This window comes from Toxotes jaculatrix, chromosome 18, assembly GCF_017976425.1.
Source record: "Toxotes jaculatrix isolate fToxJac2 chromosome 18, fToxJac2.pri, whole genome shotgun sequence".
NCBI classification, from domain to species: Eukaryota; Metazoa; Chordata; class Actinopteri; family Toxotidae; genus Toxotes; species Toxotes jaculatrix.
In genome coordinates, this window is record NC_054411.1 from 11,394,001 (window position 1) to 11,413,719 (window position 19,719).

Below are 19,719 nucleotides of genomic sequence, written 5' to 3' on the forward strand. Positions count from 1 at the left end.
CCTGACAAAACATGAAGGAGGGACACTGTGTTTCTCTGTGTGTGTCTCTGTGTGGACAAATGAAAACAGTAAATTATAAAAACGGCGCTCGTTATGGAGCGCGTCCTTTCCCTGCAGTTCTAGCATCAGAGCTCAGCCTCCACATGTCAAACAGGGACTTTGAAACATGAATGACTCCAGCTGAGTCCATTGTTTTTAAATTTTTAAAAGTAATTACGAGATTATTAATTATAATTAGTAATTACGAGGCTGTGGGGTGAACACGTGGCATTCACCCAGTTTACACATGGAATCTGAAATCTCTACAAATCACAAGCTTATATGTTTTATTTTGTGTGTTTCTATCTATTTACATGTTGACAATGGAAGCGCGATTTTACTGTGCTGTGGGCCAAAGAAACCTTCTGGCCAATCACAGCTCCGTGCGTTCAGATGACGCCCAATGTGTGCGACACGGCTATCAACATGCGGGATGTATGTCTTAACTGTAGCCAACGTGTGAAGTAAGAAATAAGTCATTTTCATCGCTGTAGCTGTCAAAATATTTAGTTTTGGGGATTTCTTTCACGAGCAAGATGGCAAATACCAACCTTCAGTTCAAAACAAAGTAAGTTCTTTTTTTGATGTCGCGTGACACGTGCGGGCTGCAAACATTGCCGGACGGCTAACACAAGCTAAGCTAATGTGTCACTTAAAGTTGTCGCACTTTACAGTCATGTTTCTGTTATTTCCTTACAGTTATGCGGTTTCCAGCAAGATTGAACCGTTTTACAAAGGAGGGAAAGTGCAGGTGAGTCGTCTGCTTTGTGCGAGAGTTTATTTCTTGCTAAAATCAATGACTGTTATTAATGTAATCATGTTCACCTTAAAAGTGATTTAATATCGCAGTGCTGTAAAGTTTGGGCAACTTGTGACTCACAGATTAAAACAAGAAAGGCCCAAAGCGATGCAGCAGAGGAAAAAATGTCCAGACTTTTAGTTCTGATCATGGGTCAAGCTCCAAAAACAGACTTCTCCAGAGAAGCCACTGTGCAGCTGTTTTCACAGACTGACTGAACTGACTTTGGCTGTTAAATTGTATGAATGTGCCTTTAAGCCCTTTGTCTGTTTGTTTTTCAGATCAGCAAAGATGAGAAACACATCTTCTGCACTTGTGGCTCTCGTGTCAATGTTTTGGAGATCAGCACCGGGAAGATTGTCCACAGTGTTGAGCATGTGAGTCCACAGTGGGTGGTTACCCTTGAAATCTTGAGCCATAAAACTGTGATGTTTACAACAGTGACCCTTAGTATGTCGAAGACCACTTTTATAGGGTTGAGGGGTAACTCATGCACAGCAGAACAGTTGCTGACTTTTACCTGCCAACATGGGTTGTTATTTTATATGGAGCCACAATTTCATTTTTTTAAAATAAAATGCACAGGTAATTTTTAAAGGAAGATCAAATTATGGTGAATGTGATATTAGCCATAATATCTATAATATTTATAGCTTTGTAGTTGGATATTATAATCGTCAGTAATTTGTATCTTTGATTATCCTGAGATCCTTTCTGTCTTTTCTGTCCATATTGTAATTGCAGGATGATCAAGAGGACATCACATCTTTTACACTCAGCTGTGACGATGAGGTAAAGCAACCACCTCAACCACCTCGTCATTATGTCAGTGTGAATTTGCTGCATGTTCTAATATCAGCCTGTAAAAGAGTATTCAGTACATGCATGTGTCTCTGCTCTGTGTCCCACCACAGCTGCTGGTAACAGCCAGCAGGGCTCTGCTGCTGAAGCAGTGGGACTGGAGGCAAGCTCAGTGTACTCGCTCCTGGAAGGCCATTCACACTGTGCCTGTAGCCAGCATGACCTTTGACTCCACCTCTACACTCTTAGCCACAGGTCAGTTACCACTGGACTAATAGCAATCAGCTACACCTGCTGCATAGACATTTTACAGTTTACCAAGCCTCTCCTCTTGTTGTCCTGCAGGTGGCTGTGACGGCACCATAAAGCTCTGGGATGTGGTGAAGCAGTACTGCACTCATAATCTGAAAGGGTCATCTGGTGTTGTGCAGTAAGTTCAAATATCTATGAACTAGAAACAGCATGGAGCTTATTTCTTAAAATTATTTGTTAATACAGAAGTTTTAGTTTGGTTTTAAAACTTATACACTCAGTCGAGGGATAAGGTTGAAATTGGAAAAACAGATTTCGCAATTTAGAGATTTCAGGTTTAAGTGGAGGCTACTGATTCTGTAACTACATTTAGTAACAACAAATAACCATTGTCACTATGTTTGTGTATCTTGCAGCCTAGTCCAGTTCCACCCAGACATCAGCCAGCTGCAGCTCTTCTCCTCCTCTCTGGACTGTGGCATTCGAATGTGGGACTTGCGCTCCAGTCAGTGTGTGTGTGTGCTGCAGAGCCACTACAGCGCTGTCACCTCCCTCTGCTTCAGCTCAGATGGTGGCACCATGGTCAGGTATTGTAACATACATCTTTCCACAAAAAATGTTTGCAAGATCCCATCTGTTATCTTAAGTGAAACTTTGGCTTCTAAAGCTGTGTATTTTAAAGCTGTTTGCTCGCTGTGTGTAACTGTTCCCTGGTCTTTATTTGTAGTTCTGGCAGAGATAAGATCTGTACAGTGTGGGACCTGAAGACTCGGAAAGCCAAGAGGACTGTACCTGTCTATGAGGTGAGACTGTGAAGCTGAAAGATATTGGTGCCTCGTTAAAAGACGTCTTTTTTGAATAATGCAGGATAACTCCTAACACACAAATTTTTTTTACAATCCCCATGTTGGGAAAATGCTGCAGCTGTGATTCTGAACTCTGTTTGTTTGTTGCTGTGTGTGTTGTTTTGGTCTCCAGGCTGTGGAGGGTGTTGTGCTGCTGCCTGAGAATAAAGACTTCTCTCAGATTGGGGTAAAGAGCCAAGACTTGCATTTCGTCACAGCTGGCAGCAAAGGTTTGTTTTTTTTGCACTGTTCTGAAAATCTACACTGTGTTTCTATGCTTTCTTTAACTCACCTCTTTTCCCTTTTCTCCTCTGTAGGTGTGTTAAGAGTGTGGGAGGCCAGCACGGCACGTTGTGTTTACACCCAGACCCTCCCCTCCACCCTCACCCCTGTTTCTGAAGAGGAGGAGGAGAAGGACGATGACCCCCGCAGTCTAACGTACCTGCTTCACCTGCCCACCTCTTCCAGACTGGCCACAGTCACCGCAGAACACAACATATTGCTCTACCAGCTGCCTGACCTCACCACACAGCAGCAGGTGGATAATGGGACCACACCTATGTGCAATATTTGGATCTAGGACTGATATTTATTATTAAGAAATAATATGTTAGATCCCAGTACCAATCTCCCAGTAAATTATAAAATCATGTATTTACATTATTTTAAATTTCCACTGAATTAAGTTTAAGTTAAAATCTATTATTGTAAGCTAAACTAAGTTTCCTAAGTGATATTATATATATAGATATTTAGTTCCTTGCACATCATTATGGGCAACTTGTGTAATGTCAGACTGGAGACCCCAGTCATCAAAGCCTGGTTTGTCGTTGATGCAGAACTAATGGGCTCTCTTCCTCTGTTGCTCCCTCTGTCTCCTTCTGTCCACTCTCTCTCAGTTTGTGGGTTACAGCGATGAGGTGCTGGATGTGAAGTTTCTGGGTAAAGGTGACAGTCACATTGTGGTGGCCACCAATAGCTGCCAGCTGAAGGTGTTTGAGCTGCTCACCAACAGCTGCCAGATCCTCTACGGACACACAGGTCAGTCACCAGCAGAGGGCAGCATCTGCTCGTGTAGATCTACATGTGAAACACATGGCGGTATGTTTACTCATTCACAAGGGGGCAGAAAGTTTCCATGGTACAGCCATTTGACCTTTTGCAAAAATGTGCAAACAAATGACATAGTGATTTTTCTTATTCTTGTTCATTTACCTGTATTGAACGTATTTCAAAAGCATTTTTTAAACTGTAATAATTACTGTAGGTTAAACAGTCAGTTTCTGGAAGCCGCAAGTTTTGGGGCTGACTGACTAAGGCTAGGCTTACTGTTACAGTTGGTTGACTGAATAATAATGAAAGTGAATGTGCTTCACAAAGAATGACTGACAAATGGCATTAAAGTGAATGAAGAACAATGAACAAGAAAATTCGACTGATATAATCTTTAATAACGCAGCTGTCAAAAGTGACAATTAAAGCTTAAAGACATAAACATAAACAATGATAGGATTAGTGAAAATTAAAGCTGTCATTACAGGAACTAGAAACGGAGACAATCAGACTATCTCAGCTTTGTGTTGTTAATAGGTGACTTGCTGAGCAGGACGGAAAGACATTTTTTTTCCTGTGGTTCTTATCTGTCCTCCTGCTTTTATCTGTTTATCTTCCACAGATACCGTCCTCTCACTGGATGTGTTCAAAAAAGGCTCTCTCTTTGCAAGCTGTGCGAAGGTGAGCATTTATTTTTCCACTGCACAGCAATAGAAACAGAAAGAAACAATAATTCCACACAGTCAACTGAAACCCAGAAATGTCAACACGTCCACATACTCAAAATAAGTTATTCTATGAATAGAGGCACATTAAACCACATTTATGCAGACAGTAACATTTGTATGGTGTGTGTTTGTCTTCAGGATAGGTCAGTGCGTGTGTGGCAGATGGACATTGACAGTGGTCAGGTGCGATGTGTGGCCCAGGGCTCCAGCCATGCTAACGCTGTGGGCTCCATCACCTGCTCCAGGTAACATTTAACATCCGCGCAATCATATTTACGAACACAGATAAAGAGTTAGTTGGCAGATGTTCAAAAAAAGAAAGCTTTTGTGAATCTGCGTGGCAGTAATGATCCTCCATCTTTGTCTTTGCGTGTAGGATGAAAGCATCTTTCATAGTGTCTGGCAGTCAGGACTATACCGTGAAGGTGTGGGATCTGCCAGCAGACTTGTCTACGACGGGGGCAGACATACATCAGCTGACCGCGCGCGCCACAGAGAAGGCCCATGATAAGGTACACAACAAATTATTCTGCACACAGTTTCGTGAAGATCAACATTGTTAGCTGGAGATTACCAGCTTTGTACAGAACAGAAGATGAATTACACAACAGTTTAGAGTTGTGTTTACATTCCCTGCAAAGTATTGTTTCTAATGCATTTACCTTTTATCAGATACCACATGATAATAATCTGTGTCCAGATTTGAGCCCAGAACATTGAGGTTACAGGATCTCTTCACAAAAATATCCTTTATGTGATTTTTATCAGAGAAACAGTTGTGTTTTCTGTCAAACAAAACTAAAACCGATTCCTGAGATTACAAATAAATAATAAAACACAGACAAGTGAGAAAGACAGAAACAGGTTCAGGGTGTGTCTACATGTTTTGTTTTGGTTTTTTTTTGCCAGACTTCATCTGATTCTAAGTAGACAAATGCTGCTTGTGAATAAGGAGATATTTCCCCTTCAGATTCAGAGGCTTTTGTTTCTGAGACAGAAACAAGGAAAACACAATCCTGGTGTTAGAGAGTTAAGTGCTTGCCTCTTGTTAAATCTCTGAGAGCACTTCTCAGTAGTTTCTCATATTCTACAGGTTTAAATCCCAACTCTTTTTAAACGTGTCAGGAGAGAAACAAGTTTCCTTCTTCACCAAAGATTGACAAGGAAATTATACATTTTAATGTAAACAGGAAAAAAAAAACTTTTGTTGACATATAAATGCTATGCTGTTAAACTTTAACTCTGAATGTAACATTTGCCGTAATTTAACTTTTGGTCACCTCCAGCCTTTTGTCTTTGCTTTTTTTTCCCCATAGCTGGTTACATATTACAGGTATTTTTGCTGCTGTGTCTCTATGTTCTCAAATGTGTTTAAAATATAGTTTTGAATGAAGATCTTTGTGCAGCTGCCCAGATAATATAATTAGCTTTGGTTTCCATTTGTGTCCTGTAGTCAGATCACAGTTTTAAAGCATTTGTCACTGTGTTTTTTTCTGTATGGAAATACAGACAAAGTAATAGCAGATATTTAGAGATGATGCAACAGATTATCCACCCAAGTCTGTGACAATGGTCTATTCTTTCAGTTAGCTCCTCTCTATACTCAGTGTTGCTGGAAGTACAAGATGTTTAATCACTTTAACATAATTTTGGTCTTTCAAAGTGTTCCATTTCCTGCATTATCACCTCTTTTTACATCCTTTCTGTAATTTGAAGAAAGGGCATTGAAACATTATACATTTCTTTCCCGTCACTGCTACACTACGATGGAAAAAAAGATGTTATAGTTATCATAATGTCTCTGTTTAGTCTGCTCAGCCAAATTCCTTTTCTCTCCAACAGAGCAAGGAGGATATTGTTTACCTTGAACAATATGTAACCTGATTTCACTTGTTGAAATCAGGTTAAGAGAGATCTTTTTTTTTGTGTTAGCATCTGTAGAGATGATGCAGAGAGAGGACAGGGTCTGTAGAGAGAGAGAGAGAGAGAGAGAGAGAGAGAGAGAGAGAGAGAGAGAGAGAGAGAGAGAGAGAGAGAGAGAGAGAGAGAGAGAGAGAGCACAGTCTGTCCTGACAGTGTGAAATGTTAGAATTTCACAAATGGTCCTCTGTTCAGCCTGTGGACCACTTTAAAAGCTATTATCCTAAGTTTTTGTCTGTGGCTTTATTCTTTCCTCCGGCTGCACTGCTGTCACAGCAGCCAGTGTCCTTTCATTGTCTGAAACCTGTTGAGCAAATGCACATGTTATAAGCCCTGTTAGAAGTCTTGTTACATGTAAACGGTAATGGAATGTAACATTTACTCCACAGCATTTACTCCACAGAGTTTTACAAAGCAGACATAAAAGCAATTTTGACATGCTCCACTACGTTTCAGAGGGAGACATTGTACTTGTTACTCCACTACAGTTACTTTACAAATAAAAAATTTACATACAAAACATGTGAAGACCTTTTAAAATATAATTCATTATAAAATATTAAACTACTGAACAGTTTGTAAAGCCTTAGCTCAAACAATTAGTTGATTAAACAATAAGTTGATAATCAGGAGAAAAAAAATCAGCGGCTCTTGCGATAATTGATTCATTTTTGCTGAAATGCTGAACATTGCTGAACATTTCCTGGTTTCAGCTTCTCAAAAGTGAGAATTTGCTGCTTTTCCCTGTCTTAAATTATAGTAAAGTAATTATGAGTAATTTAGAGGTTTTGGGCTTTTGGTAAATCGGGGTTACTGTAGAAGTCTGACAGTAACGCTGTTACTTAAGTGCACGTATATGCAGCCGTTCTTGGAATTATACTGGAGACAAGTAGAAGTATGGACTTCATCATCAAATAACTTCAGAATTACACATATTATGTATATATAGTGTAACAAAGCATCTGAATTAAAAAAAAATCTTTGTAAAAAGCCAGCTTATGTGCACATCTTATAAAGAAACAGTAGTATATTTTATAGGATTCTTTGACCATTGCCCAAAAAGGTTTTTAATGAAGGATACACACACACACACTAACAGTGTGTCAGTGAGTCAGACAGTGAGTCTCTCTCCAGCTGTCTCTTTGTAAATGTTCCAATTAAAAGTGTCTTTTCCCATAAGGAAGTGTTGAAGAAGTAAAAACCACACCACAGTTTCCTTCTACATCTCCATACTTCTGACTCAAGATACAAGATAATAACAGTTGACTGTCAGTCAGCAGTGCCTGGTTACCTAACTATTCTTTTGTTTTCATGTTCACAACATTCTTGAGTAAATAGCAGATCTAAACAGTGCGAGATGCCAGTCTCAACTGAGTGCGGTAACAATGGGAGACAGTGTAATGAGAGGAATTCAGGTTTCCCTTGGAAAAAAATGCGATTTATTCTTGTACATTCTTGGATTTTTTTTTTTCCTACCACCCTTTTTCATTTCTCAGCACTGTCTCTCTCTCTCTCTTTTTTTTTTACAAACTTGTATTTATTAAAATCTCATTAACTTAGTGGAAAGTTGTCTTTCATTTCCTCATCTCACTCCCATGTCATTTTTCCAGGATGTGAACAGTGTTGCGGTGTCGCCCAATGACAAGCTGCTGGCCTCGGGCTCCCAGGACCGAACCGCCAAGCTATGGTCTCTGGCAGGGGAAGGGAACGTGGGCCTGCTGGGGGTGTTTCGAGGCCACCGTCGCGGCGTCTGGGCCGTCTGCTTCTCTCCCGTCGACCAGGTGCTGGCCACATCCTCTGCAGACGGCACCACCAAGCTCTGGAGCCTGCAGGACTTTAGCTGCCTCAAGGTGGGCCACTGGGCTGGGTGTGAATTTGTCATAAAGTTTATTCATCACAGTAAGTCATGACTGACTGGATACATTAGTCATGTATTTACAGTAAGCTCCCAGTAAGCTTTATTTCACATTGACACACTTGTTATGACACAATATCTCTCACTTCAGCAGGTGGATTTTCTTTCACTCAAGTAATTATGTCAGGACAACACTTGAAGTATGACAGCACTGTTCAAGCTTATCATGTAACTCACTGTGATTTTGAGCTTTTTATTTCATTACAGTGACGTTTTTTATTGTGAAGTAGAAATGATGTGATTGTGAATGATTGTGATTGTGTTTTTTCCCTTCTGCAGACATTTGAGGGGCACGATGCCTCAGTTTTGAAGGTCATTTTTGTGAGCCGAGGCACTCAGCTGCTCACCAGGTAACCACCAGCTGCCTCTCGTGTAAAGCTCTTCCCCATGATACAATTATTATAAAACATACATGCTCAGATACACGGCACTGTGCACTGTGGACATTTTAGGCAGTAGAAGTAAAGAGAGGATTTTTTTCAAAAATGGTCATGAGTAGCTTTTAATTTATGAATTAACTCAAACAGAATTACATCTTTTTTTCCCCTTCGTCTTGGATTGAAGTGACAGCTTTGTTCTGAAACCACAACTCAGATTATTAAGCAGCTGTAGAATTAACGTTTTAAACCTCAGCTCACATTGTGCTGTGGATTAGGAAAACCAAGCTTTAAGAAACCCTGGTGTTTGCTTATCATAGAATCTCAGATGTCTGCTTCTCATGATCCATGTCTGTGACTTTAACACCATCTGCCCTTCCTGCTTTTAAATAAGACTGGAGAAAGTGAAACAGGAACAATGATATGAAAACAAAGCTGCAGGCTTGACCTGATTTGTTTGCCTTTCATCTGAGTAGTACACTACATACTAATTGTATACAGTATGCATACTATTGCTGCTGTTGTTTGCATTTATTAGACAATAAATCCACATATCAGGAAGTGAGAACTTAAAGAGAGAACAAAATGTTTTGGCAAAAAAAAAGCATTGTTTTGGTTCATGGAGCTGTTTCATCACCATCTGCATTTAGCTGTAATCAGTTAATCAGCTGTGAGCAGCTCCTCCAGTTTCTTTGTTCTTTTTAGGGGAACAGTGTGAATCAAATAAACACTCAAAAATCAAAAATGATTCTGCACACTGACTATTTTGATTAATGGGCTTCCTTTTTGATTAATATGTAAATTAATTTTAGATTAAAGGATTCATTGTATGGTCTATAAAATGCCATGAAAATGCCTTGTTTTGTGTAATTAATAGTAAAAGGCCAAAGATGTCAAATCATCACATTTGAGAAACCCCCCTGTCCCCCTGTTTCCTATCCTTAGTGGCTCAGACGGTTTGGTAAAGCTGTGGACCATAAAAACCAATGAGTGTGTGAAGACGCTGGATGCCCACCAGGACAAGGTGTGGGGTCTCCACGCCAGCCGCAAAGATGACAAGATGGTGACTGGGTCAGCGGACTCTAACATCACTGTGTGGCTGGTAAGTGGGGTTTGGCTGACAGCCATCTGTTGAACAGAGGACACAGAGAGAGGATTAAGCTGGATTGATTAGCAATCAAACCTTTAAACAAGCTGAAAGTATTAATTGCATTAGTGTTGCTTTTTTCCCTCTCTAGCGTTAAAAATAAATAAATGTCCTGGCAGGATGCAACAGGTTCTTTGGATGTAGTTACATGCTATGCTTGGAAATAACACAAAATAAAAAATTCACAAAATAAAAGTTATGAAAACATATAATGATTTAAAAAGACAGGTTGGGGTAAGAACGTTACAGCAACTAGATTAGAAATTTGTATTTAACAGCTTAGATATCAGGATATTTCAAAATGTTTGGTAGTAGTTTAACAGTGAACTCAGGGCTTGTGTGGTCAGCATAAGAGACACTTATCTAGCAGGTTATTTTTAGCTGACCCTTAGCTGGCCTCTCTCTTTTCGTTGGAGGAATTTGCCCCCTGCAGGGATTGTCATTATCGCAAAAAAATGTTGTCCCCTGTCCACCATTAGGATGTGACGGAGGTGGAGCTGGCGGAGGAGCAGGCCAAACAGGAGGATCAGATACTCAAGTAAGTTACACACAACATTATCTTTTAGATGTGAAAAATCCACCCCCCCCATCTGTTCCCTCAGGCTGAAGTGGTGGACAAACAGCCTTGTTGTCTTTTTGGTGGAGGGCAGAGGTCCTGGATGAGTTGCTCAGTCCCAGACCAAAGCTGGGTCTACTTTTCCGCCTCTTGTCTGCGTGTTGCTTGATGAATAAACAGAGGCTTTGTTGGGCTGGTGGACCTCACTTTGTCAGAGGTCAGGCCTGGCAAAGATCAGGGCTGTACCTGTGTGCACAAGTGTGTGCTCTGCTATTCTGATAAGCACAAAGGACTTTCAGGTCTCAGACGATTGATTATATGTGTTTACTGTATGAATGTGTTTGCTCTCTGGAGTGTGTGTGTGCGTGTGTGTGTACATGCACAGACATCTGCATTTATTTAAACTCCAGTCTTGATAACAAATGGATTATTACCAGCCAGCACCACACACAGGAAAGACCAATTATGTGTACTGTGTGTATGTTGATGTTAAAGGCAATTAATTTCTGAGGTAACATTATCTCAAAGTTTGTCTCTTTTTTTAGTATCACCTTTCAAAAAAAATAATAAAATAACTGAATAACATCAACTTCCTTCAATAATTAACTTCTTCCATCCAGACTCTGGCTTACCAAAACAGTCTGGTGTGGTTGTTGTAAGGTCGGTTTGATTGATGAGACTATTGCTTAACCGCAAACCGAGAACCATTGATGTAGTTTTTACATGAAAAATCAAAAATGTGCTTACATTTGTGTATTTTATGGGAAAAGGCTTGGTATACCACAGCTGTACCCACCATGAGGCACACATGATGTTTACGTACAACTAATGTGACTGATTTGTCAAACCATCGTTGAGAATTTCTTTTTTTTTCCCCTTTTAGCTTATACTTCGTGACCTTTGGTGTTCACTATACAGATTCTCAAAAGAGCATACAGGTGCATGTGCCTGCCATGTGTATGATCCTGTGTTTATTGTGTCTGAAGGCAGCAGGAGTTGTCCAACCTGCTCCATGAGAAGAAGTATCTTAAGGCCCTGGGTCTTGCCATCTCACTGGACCAGCCTCACACTGTGCTCACTGTGATCAAAGGTACTTTATTGTACAACTCTTATTCCATTGAGCCTCACTGATTATGTAAAGGTACAGCGTTTCCATTCCAAAAGGTATTGTGTTGTCCTTCTTGACACATTAGATCCTCCTGCATGTAATTCATGTCTGTCCTTCATGTTTTCACCTGGGGTTATCTTGACAAGCTGTCGTCTTGTCATTCTGTCATTTCTGTCATAGCTCGCTTTAAGAGTTTAGTCATCTGGGCACTGATAAGTTGATAAGTACACGGCACACTGCTCTCTTAGAGGATCGGCCCGTGAACATAAAAACCCACCTGGATTCCACGCTGTCATGCTCCATGGACTTAAAAACTCCACTTGACACTCCCTTTTGTTCCCTTCTGATGACACAGAGGAAGAAAAAACATGTAATTTTTCAAAACAAATAAGTGCAGTGACATTTAGCTAATCTCACGCTGAATAGCTATGATGTCGCTCAGTACTTTGGGAACACCATTGCAGGTGACACAAGACAAAGAGGTTTCTGGGACACAGGCTGTTTATAATATTAGTACTGTTGTGAACTCTCTGAACTTAAGTTAAAGCCGACACTGTGACACTACTAGAAAAGTAAAAGTCATGTTATAGTAGTCAACATGACATCTTATCATAATTACTCTATTTTTAAGCTAAAGTCCACAAAAGCTTCACTTTTAATGAAAATGCATCCAATAAAAAGACGTCAAGGCGTTTTTTTTTCTGATTCTCAGTGATTGCATCTCTCCATTGTTTTTCAACAATGGAAAGTATCAGTCTAAATTACATGTAGGACATCATTCATGGGCAGTGCTACAGGTGGTAGATCAGCATACATATCTGTCAGTACATGTGCCAAACAAAAGGAAGATGTTTTTGCAATGTTCTGTAACGTGGTATCGATCACACCCAGCAGTGCTCACACTGAAAAGAAAATCAATTTAGTCAAACCCGGGTGTGCTCAAAGGGAGGTTTTACGCCTAGTATCTGGTTGTGTAACGCTGGCATTGTTTGTATAACAGTTTCCACAACAGTGATTTTGGTATCATAAGCATGACACAAAAATAATATTGTTTATATTTTGGTATATGGCATTTTTGGTCTGAGTATTACGATGAGACCTGTATATGTCTGTAGTAACACCTCACATATCTGTGAATTAGGTAAATGGTAATGTGCATATGAGGACAACATGCTCAGTCACTGCTACGTACTCGAGGAGACCAAATGTTCCTCAGTCACTGTTTGTCTGCCACCTCTGACATACGTGTTGTTCTCTGTTTCTCTCAGCGATCCGTCAGGGGGAGGACAGCCGTGAGCTGCTGGAGAAGACATTGCTTAAACTTCGACTGGATCAGAAAGGTAACAGGTCAATAATGTCCTTAAATCTTTTTAATGATGACGAGTGGAAACATCAAGAAAAAATAAGGTGAAAATATGCAGGCTGCCTGAACTGGACTGGAAATGCCTGATTCATATTGAAAGTCAAGCGATTTGAATAAATAATCCATTAGAAGTGGCTTAAAGTTGAAAGTTAAATTATCTCTTCAAAATAAAAATGATTAAAACTAGTATAGTCTTTTAAAAAGCCCCTCTGGAGGTGAAGTACATAGATATTTTAACAATGTCCATGGACTGAATGTGAAAACATGTGAGGTCTCAGATTTTTGAAGAGATAGACAAAGAAATTTTTGGAATTTCACAAGCCCGCTGTCTTTTCAAAGAGAGCATGAATCACTTTCAAACACAATAAGCCATGGAAACAATGCCTGTCAGAGGAGAAGGAGGAGAAGGTGATAAACCCCCGTCTCTCTCCTTTTTTTTTTTTTTTTTTTTCAAATCTTCCCTCCCTTTCAACCCTGTAATGACTTAACTCCCACTCAGAGTCGCTCCTGCGCTACTGCGTGGTGTGGAACACCAACGCCAGAAACTGTCTGGATACCCAGGCTGTCCTCCAGGTGCTCCTCACACACGTGCCGCCTGAGGAGCTGCTGCAGTACCAGGGTGCCCGAACACACCTGGAGGGACTCATCCCATATACAGGTCAGACAAGGGCATGAGTGTCTTAAATGAGATGGATAATGGTGTGGTAGAGGAGACAATGGAGTGTAATTATGTGGCTTTAATCCAGGTTATATGCCCAAAGTATTGTAAAATGCCCACATTAATGGGTCTGCATATGAAAACAACATCCTCTCCAAACCTGAATGATTGAATATAGCGAAATAGAAACATATACAAATACATAATATGCAGAACAACACATTGTGATCTCCACCGGTTTCAATGACCTAATACTAAAAACACCATCAGAATAGTTGGCAAAAGCAGAAGAGCTGAACAAGTGCCAAAGTTCCACTATACACTAACTCTGTGTGATGGAAACGAACAGGTTTTAAGATGTCTTTCACATTTGCTAGGGCAATTAGCAGAGGGACTCTCCCACAAGGCAAATGAAAAGGACCTGAAGTTTTATTTTTAGTTCCCCTTGAGACATAGGTGTCATGAAGACAGAGTTTATAGTTTGTGATCCTGTTTTAAGAGTCTTCTTTCTTCTTTTTTTGTGGGGCACAGTATACAATTGTTTACACCAGTTTTGGCTCAAATAGTGACTGATTCCTCTTCTCTCTCCCACAGAGAGACACATGCAGAGGATTGGACGTTTGCTACAGGCGTCCATGTTCCTGAACTACATGTGGCAGAAGATGAGGGTGGCTGGAGCACCTTCCAGGTGAGAGAGCCGTGGAGTCTCAGACTGTTTATTTGATCTCTCACACACCGGAGTTCATGAACCCATCACAGTCCACTGCCCTGTCTGTCCCGCTTAGTAACAAGATGTTGTCTTGTTATCCTTCAGTTATTTTTATATATGGGTCAAACATACCTTGTATGAATGTGATGAATGTAGTCAAAGCCTCCAGTTCATGCCACTGTGATTGTAATTCTGTCTCATGGGAATTCAGGAAGAGGAAAATGTGGTGGTATTTGCTACCGAGTAGCATTCTCAGCTTTGAACTGGGCACGCTGCCACATTTTTCCTTTTCCGAGAAGAGGCTTTGACTGTTCACAAAATACAAGATCCTGCAGGATTGACTTTAAAATGGTCCTCTGTAAATAATTTGCAGTTTGCAAGGTTAATCCCTTGACATAAAGTTTTCACTCAACATATGTGGAGCTTAAACTTATTGTATGTATGTAATTACATGATAAAACTAATTTGCAGTTTATGAATCTAATCCATGTTGTTAAATCCATCTAGTTTGGGCCAAGACGAAGAAATGGACACCTCTCCTCTGGCTCAGACCCAACCTTTCTTGATGATTGACAAGGAGAAAGGAAAGGGCAGCAATAAGGAGAGATGGGATGCCGGGGATGACAGCGATAGTGGACAAGATGAAGATCCGAATTGCCCTGTTGAAGAGGAGGAGGAGGAGGACAATGAGGTCAGCGTCACCAAGAAAGCCTCCACAAAGGACAAGAGAATGGAAAATGGAAACAGCACCAAAAATAATGGCAACCGCCACTCTGAAAGTGAGGAGAGTTCGGAGGAAGAAGATGTGGAAGAAGATGAGAGCGATCACACTAAAACGGTGAAACGTCTCCCAGTTTCTTCCACTCCTCAGTGCCAGACCTTTGCCAGATGACAGGGATCACTGAACTGAAGATGACTGACTCCTGAGGTGGAAAATAAAATGACCCAGGAGGCCCTCTTATCTCGGGCCATTAGCCGGAGCGACACACTGAATGTGTGGTAGTGCAGGAAGAAAAAAGTGTGGGGATGATAAGACAGATTAACATGTCTCTCTATCCTGATTTCCTCAGACAAAATGGTCAGAGGGGAGGGGAAAAAATGAGGAAGGAGAGATGAAAGAGAGCGTAAAAAGAGCTGCATGAAGAGTCAGGCAGGTTTGAGCCGGAGTTATCTTCCCTCACAACAAATACCAGCCCCCGCTGTCTGGCTCTGCAATGTTGCATAGTCCTGATCTACTGGCTCGACCACAACACAACAGGCTAGTTATATTACTTACCATGCATTTTTTTAAATGTCTCGACTACAAATGTTTATAAAATAAAAATGTGTTCCTTGTGATTTAAAATGGGTTAAAAATTAGCTGTATTTTGTGTTTAACTTTTCCATCAGTCATTCACATGCTGAGTGTCTGATTTCAATAGTTTAATGGACATGGTGACAGTGTCTGTGGGTTGACTTTTGATTTCCTCATACTTTAGTAAAGTTCAAGTGGGGCATGTGTAGCTTTATCTTTTCAATCCATGCTTTTATTTGTTCAAAGCTCCTCAGTGATTAATCTGGGGTGTACATGCAGCATGAATAACATCCCAGTCCTGAAGAGGGGTTTGCTGTAAAAACATGATTTAACAGGAAAGAGAACAGGCCAAACACACACACTGGTATTTCACACACTTTATTTTCATGAACTTTCCCTGCAATTACAAGAACAGATCAATCACACACTGTGCACTGAGCACAGTGAAAATGCATATAAGGCACAACACGAGGTTTCCAGTATGGAAAATAAATCATTCAAAACAGACAGCAAAGAAGTGATTAAATTTAGCAGATTTGGTGAAAGTTGTAAACATGCACTTTATATATTCAGTATTGACAGCATAAATCCTGTAACATTTCCCCACAGTCCTCTTATGGTTATCTTTCTGAACAGTCTTAACCAGCAGTTGTAATTGGCAGACCTCTATCCTCCTCCTCCACAGAATAGATGAGGTTCTTTAATAGAAGCGTAAAGCTAACATGAAACGTGAACAGAAACTTCATCGGCTCAGTATCTCAGCTTGTGTGGGTGACAGATTGCCTCTGGTTGCGTTCTTGCGGGTGACAGTGGAGCAGCGGGTGAGGATCTCCTGAGCCTGTGGCCTGGGCGGAACCTTAGGTGTTGTGGGCCTCTTGTAGAGGTTGGGATCAGAGACGCTGGGCATTATTTTCCCCTCAAGGCCGCTTGTTGGGCTGAGGTGGTTGCCTAGCGTGGGTGGAGGCGTGCGGCTGTACCGCAGCCGTTCGTCATTGGCGCCGTGGCTCAGGTTGAAGGATGAGCTTGCTGAGGAGGAGCTAAGGTCGTCATAGCTGAAGTCACTGCCGCTGCTCTCAAAGCTTCCCTCGCTATCTCCCGACAGTCGCCTGTCACGTTGTTCCTCCTCTTCGTCCCTCTGCACCATGATGGTGGGTGGAGGGGAGTGTTTTGCGGTGACAGCAATGTTGGTAGCAAAGGTACTCCGTGCAGGCTGAGCAGGAGGTTGTTCGGGCGGGATGTCAAGTGAGTGCGACCTCTCCTTGGTGTGTGGTTGGAGAGGGTGGGGTGAGGAGGACCTGACGGGTGGAACCTGCAGCAGGTTTCCTTGAGATCGGCTGAGCTCTTGGGACTGTTCCAGCATGGAGGAGGGGAGCGGGAGCACGGAGGAGGCACGACGCTCCTGATGGTGGCTTGTCATGCGGATTTGTGGGTAACTGTAGGGCTGCAGGTACATGGTGGGGATGTAGCCTGCTTTGCCATTGTATCTGTTGAAAAGAGAAAGGAAAGAATGCAGGGTTGAAAATCTGGATTTTACAGGCTGGTTCAGGAATTTAAGAAAGGAATGTGAGGCCCAAACACTGTCTGGTATTCAACAGATAATTAATCTTGTTTACACTGTAGTCTGTTTACCTGAGTCTGATTAATGTCTTTTTCCTTATCTTTCTCTTATCTTTTTTCCTCATCCGCACCATTCTCAACAAAGATTTTTTTTTTCTTTCCCAGTGGAAAACACTTTTCTTATATGGTCTAGTGAGCCAATCTATAATGAACAGGGCTGATGTAAAAAGTTCCAGCCAAAGTCAAAAGATTTAATAAATACCTGATGAGCCACCAGCCGTTGTCAGACTTCTGCAGAACCTCCACTACTGCACCAATGCTCACGGTTATCTCATCATCTTTAGTGGCCTTGTAGCTCTTGACTGCAGTGTACGGCATTCCTGAGAAATGTGCAAAGAAATTAATGTCACTGACAATAACCCTTTAAGGTGTTGATGTGACATCTAACAACTGTATGTACTGTAGTGGATGGGGTCCCGCAACCTACCTCTTTCAGGAATCCCATCTGAGTCATCTTCATCCTCATCTTCATCATCTAGCTTCTCCAGATAGGGGGCAGGGAACCAGGCCATCCGTTTTTCTTCATTCTCCACAAGCCACCACCCTGAACCAACGCAAAACCCACATTAAACCCATCCCAGTATGTATTTGGGCCTAATACAACCACTAACAGGACGATGACTGGGAGTTTGTTTGCTCACCTGCTTTGTCTTTGATGAGTACGTCCACTTTTTCATCCACCGCCACTTTGAAAGGTTTGTTCTTGGTGTCTTTGGTCTCGTACGGGGCCACACATCTGTATGTCTCTGTGACAAACGGCTGGGTCACATTGCCTCCGTTGCCGTGCCCTGCGTCTGTCCTCATTTCATCCTCTGATGGCATGATCATGATGCTAAAGACAAGAGCTGCAGGTTAGTTTGGAGGTAAACAGGCCGACACAAAAGATTTTATGCATGTGTCTGATTTTTTTCTATTTCATTTCATTTTTCTGTGCAATTACATTGTGCATTATTGCTGGTTTACTAGCCAGTGCTGTATTTGAAAGGTTCTTGGTACAGACAGAGGTTTAGCCTACCTGTTTCTGGCGAACTCCGGCTGCAGGTCCTGTTCTTTGGGTTGGAAGAACTGGGTGAGCTCCTGAGACTGAATGACCCGCGGGTCGCAGCTCAGAAGTTCATTGCAATATTTCTGCAAGAACTTGAGGCGCATCATTGATTTTGTGGGGGCCTTCTTCTGGCTCCGCTTCGTTCTCCTGCCTGCAGGGAATATTTCACACATTCAAAATGTGCAACAGCCTGTTGTGATTGCGATTGTGATTTTCACAAACTGCAGCTGGAAATCCTGCGCACTTACCTCGAAATTTGGGGATGATTCTGTCAGATTTCTTAAGCTTACTTCCGGCTGGGAATGCTTTCTTCAATTGTTTCTGTCACCAAAAAAATGAATCAAGGTAACATACCTGTTTTTTTCGCATGTGCGTGACATGATTTTGACATGATTTCGGTGTTTTATACTCACGTGCAATTTCTTGAAATCCCCGAAAGTTCTGTAAACAACAATGTCGTTCTGATCCGACCAGAGCACGGAGGTCATGTACATCTGGAAAAGGAAAATGCAGATTTGATCACAGCGCAGAAAAGCAACAGATTTTTTTCATCGATTTTTGCATAAAGAACACAACGAGCAATGATTCCGTCTGCGCTTACTTTGCTCTTCTCCTTGTGCATCACTCCAACGAAACGGACACTGATGGGATACCGCTGGGCCTCCATTATGAAAAGGCAGAGACAAGGCAAAGTGTGCTAAAGAGTCGAGTTGTGAGCCTGCAACAGAATCCTCTCAGCCTCGTCCCTAGTATGAGACTGAAACGGTGATGCTCTGCAGGTGAATTTATATTTGCTCCACCTGCGCAGGTGTGGCCGCGTGAGTCACACGCTCGGAGGTGGAAAAAATTTCTCGTCACATACAGGAAACTCCAGCATTGCTCCAAAACCGCGATATTTGGCATTGTAACATAAGACACATAACCCCATTGTCACAAACGGGCCTTTATTCTAAATTAGGATGCCTTAGCAGAAGGAAATATTCAAACAATGAAAGCGGATAAGTGTGAAACACTCAGGGTCTCCTCTGGTAAACGTCTTCACACTGTCCATTCTCTTAGAATAGAATAGCCTTTAGTGTCATTGAACAATGTCCAACGAAATTACAGTGGCACTTTCCTCTAAGGTGCTTTTATGTAATAAATACAAAAAAAGAAAGGGGGTAGTGTGTGTGTGTGTATTTCTACCCCTTTTCTATCTATCTATCTATCTATCTATCTATCTATCTATCTATCTATCTATCTATCTATCTATCTATCTATCTATCTATAAGCACCAGAGTGATGAGATGATTCAATTGATTAAATTTATTCTTTCTTTTTCTTCTTTTTCTTTTTTAGCTCCCATCCGTTCATTTTATTCAGACCCATCACATCGGAAAATAGCAGTTTTTAGATTCAGTGTTCACTTAAATGGAGTTATGGTTCGCTAAAAATACACGTCAAAACAAACAAACAAATAAATGAAGTTTTTGTTAAATTTCTGTCATTGTGAA

General features: G+C 41.3%; 2 protein-coding genes across 2 annotated transcripts; one reads left to right on the plus strand and one right to left on the minus strand.

Moving 5' to 3' along the window:
• The first annotated feature begins 459 nt into the window (after nucleotides 1-459).
• Nucleotides 460-15,933, plus strand: tbl3 (transducin beta like 3). Its single transcript, XM_041062856.1, has 23 exons — nucleotides 460-607; nucleotides 739-790; nucleotides 1,120-1,215; nucleotides 1,583-1,630; nucleotides 1,753-1,894; nucleotides 1,985-2,069; nucleotides 2,308-2,478; nucleotides 2,619-2,694; nucleotides 2,870-2,966; nucleotides 3,054-3,274; nucleotides 3,636-3,777; nucleotides 4,412-4,470; nucleotides 4,656-4,762; nucleotides 4,894-5,029; nucleotides 8,048-8,287; nucleotides 8,632-8,702; nucleotides 9,675-9,831; nucleotides 10,356-10,414; nucleotides 11,419-11,522; nucleotides 12,809-12,880; nucleotides 13,403-13,561; nucleotides 14,156-14,249; nucleotides 14,778-15,933. The coding sequence occupies exons 1-23, from the start codon at nucleotides 576-578 to the stop codon at nucleotides 15,160-15,162; spliced, it is 2,805 nt and encodes a 934-aa protein (XP_040918790.1). The 5' UTR covers nucleotides 460-575; the 3' UTR covers nucleotides 15,163-15,933.
• noxo1a (NADPH oxidase organizer 1a) lies at nucleotides 15,927-18,970 on the minus strand. The gene is made up of 8 exons (XM_041062872.1): nucleotides 18,828-18,970; nucleotides 18,640-18,720; nucleotides 18,475-18,547; nucleotides 18,197-18,377; nucleotides 17,823-18,013; nucleotides 17,609-17,725; nucleotides 17,384-17,501; nucleotides 15,927-17,048 (listed from the first exon to the last, which is right to left on the minus strand). The coding sequence occupies exons 1-8, from the start codon at nucleotides 18,891-18,893 to the stop codon at nucleotides 16,307-16,309; spliced, it is 1,569 nt and encodes a 522-aa protein (XP_040918806.1). The 5' UTR covers nucleotides 18,894-18,970; the 3' UTR covers nucleotides 15,927-16,306.
• Between the last annotated feature and the right edge of the window lie 749 nt (nucleotides 18,971-19,719).

What these genes read in the sequence shown, in the direction of transcription:
- tbl3 (XM_041062856.1), top strand. Translation starts at nt 576, where the DNA reads ATGGCAAATACCAACCTTCAGTTCAAAACAAA. An exon ending in GGGTCATCTGGTGTTGTGCA is followed by an intron (nt 2,070 to 2,307) that starts GTAAGTTCAAAT and finishes TGTATCTTGCAG; the next exon opens with CCTAGTCCAGTTCCACCCAG. An exon ending in TGTGCTCACTGTGATCAAAG is followed by an intron (nt 11,523 to 12,808) that starts GTACTTTATTGT and finishes TGTTTCTCTCAG; the next exon opens with CGATCCGTCAGGGGGAGGAC.
- noxo1a (XM_041062872.1), bottom strand. Translation starts at nt 18,893, where the DNA reads ATGGAGGCCCAGCGGTATCCCATCAGTGTCCGTTTCGTTGGAGTGATG. An exon ending in AATCATCCCCAAATTTCGAG is followed by an intron (nt 18,378 to 18,474) that starts GTAAGTGCGCAG and finishes TATTCCCTGCAG; the next exon opens with GCAGGAGAACGAAGCGGAGC. An exon ending in ACTCATCAAAGACAAAGCAG is followed by an intron (nt 17,726 to 17,822) that starts GTGAGCAAACAA and finishes GCGTTGGTTCAG; the next exon opens with GGTGGTGGCTTGTGGAGAAT.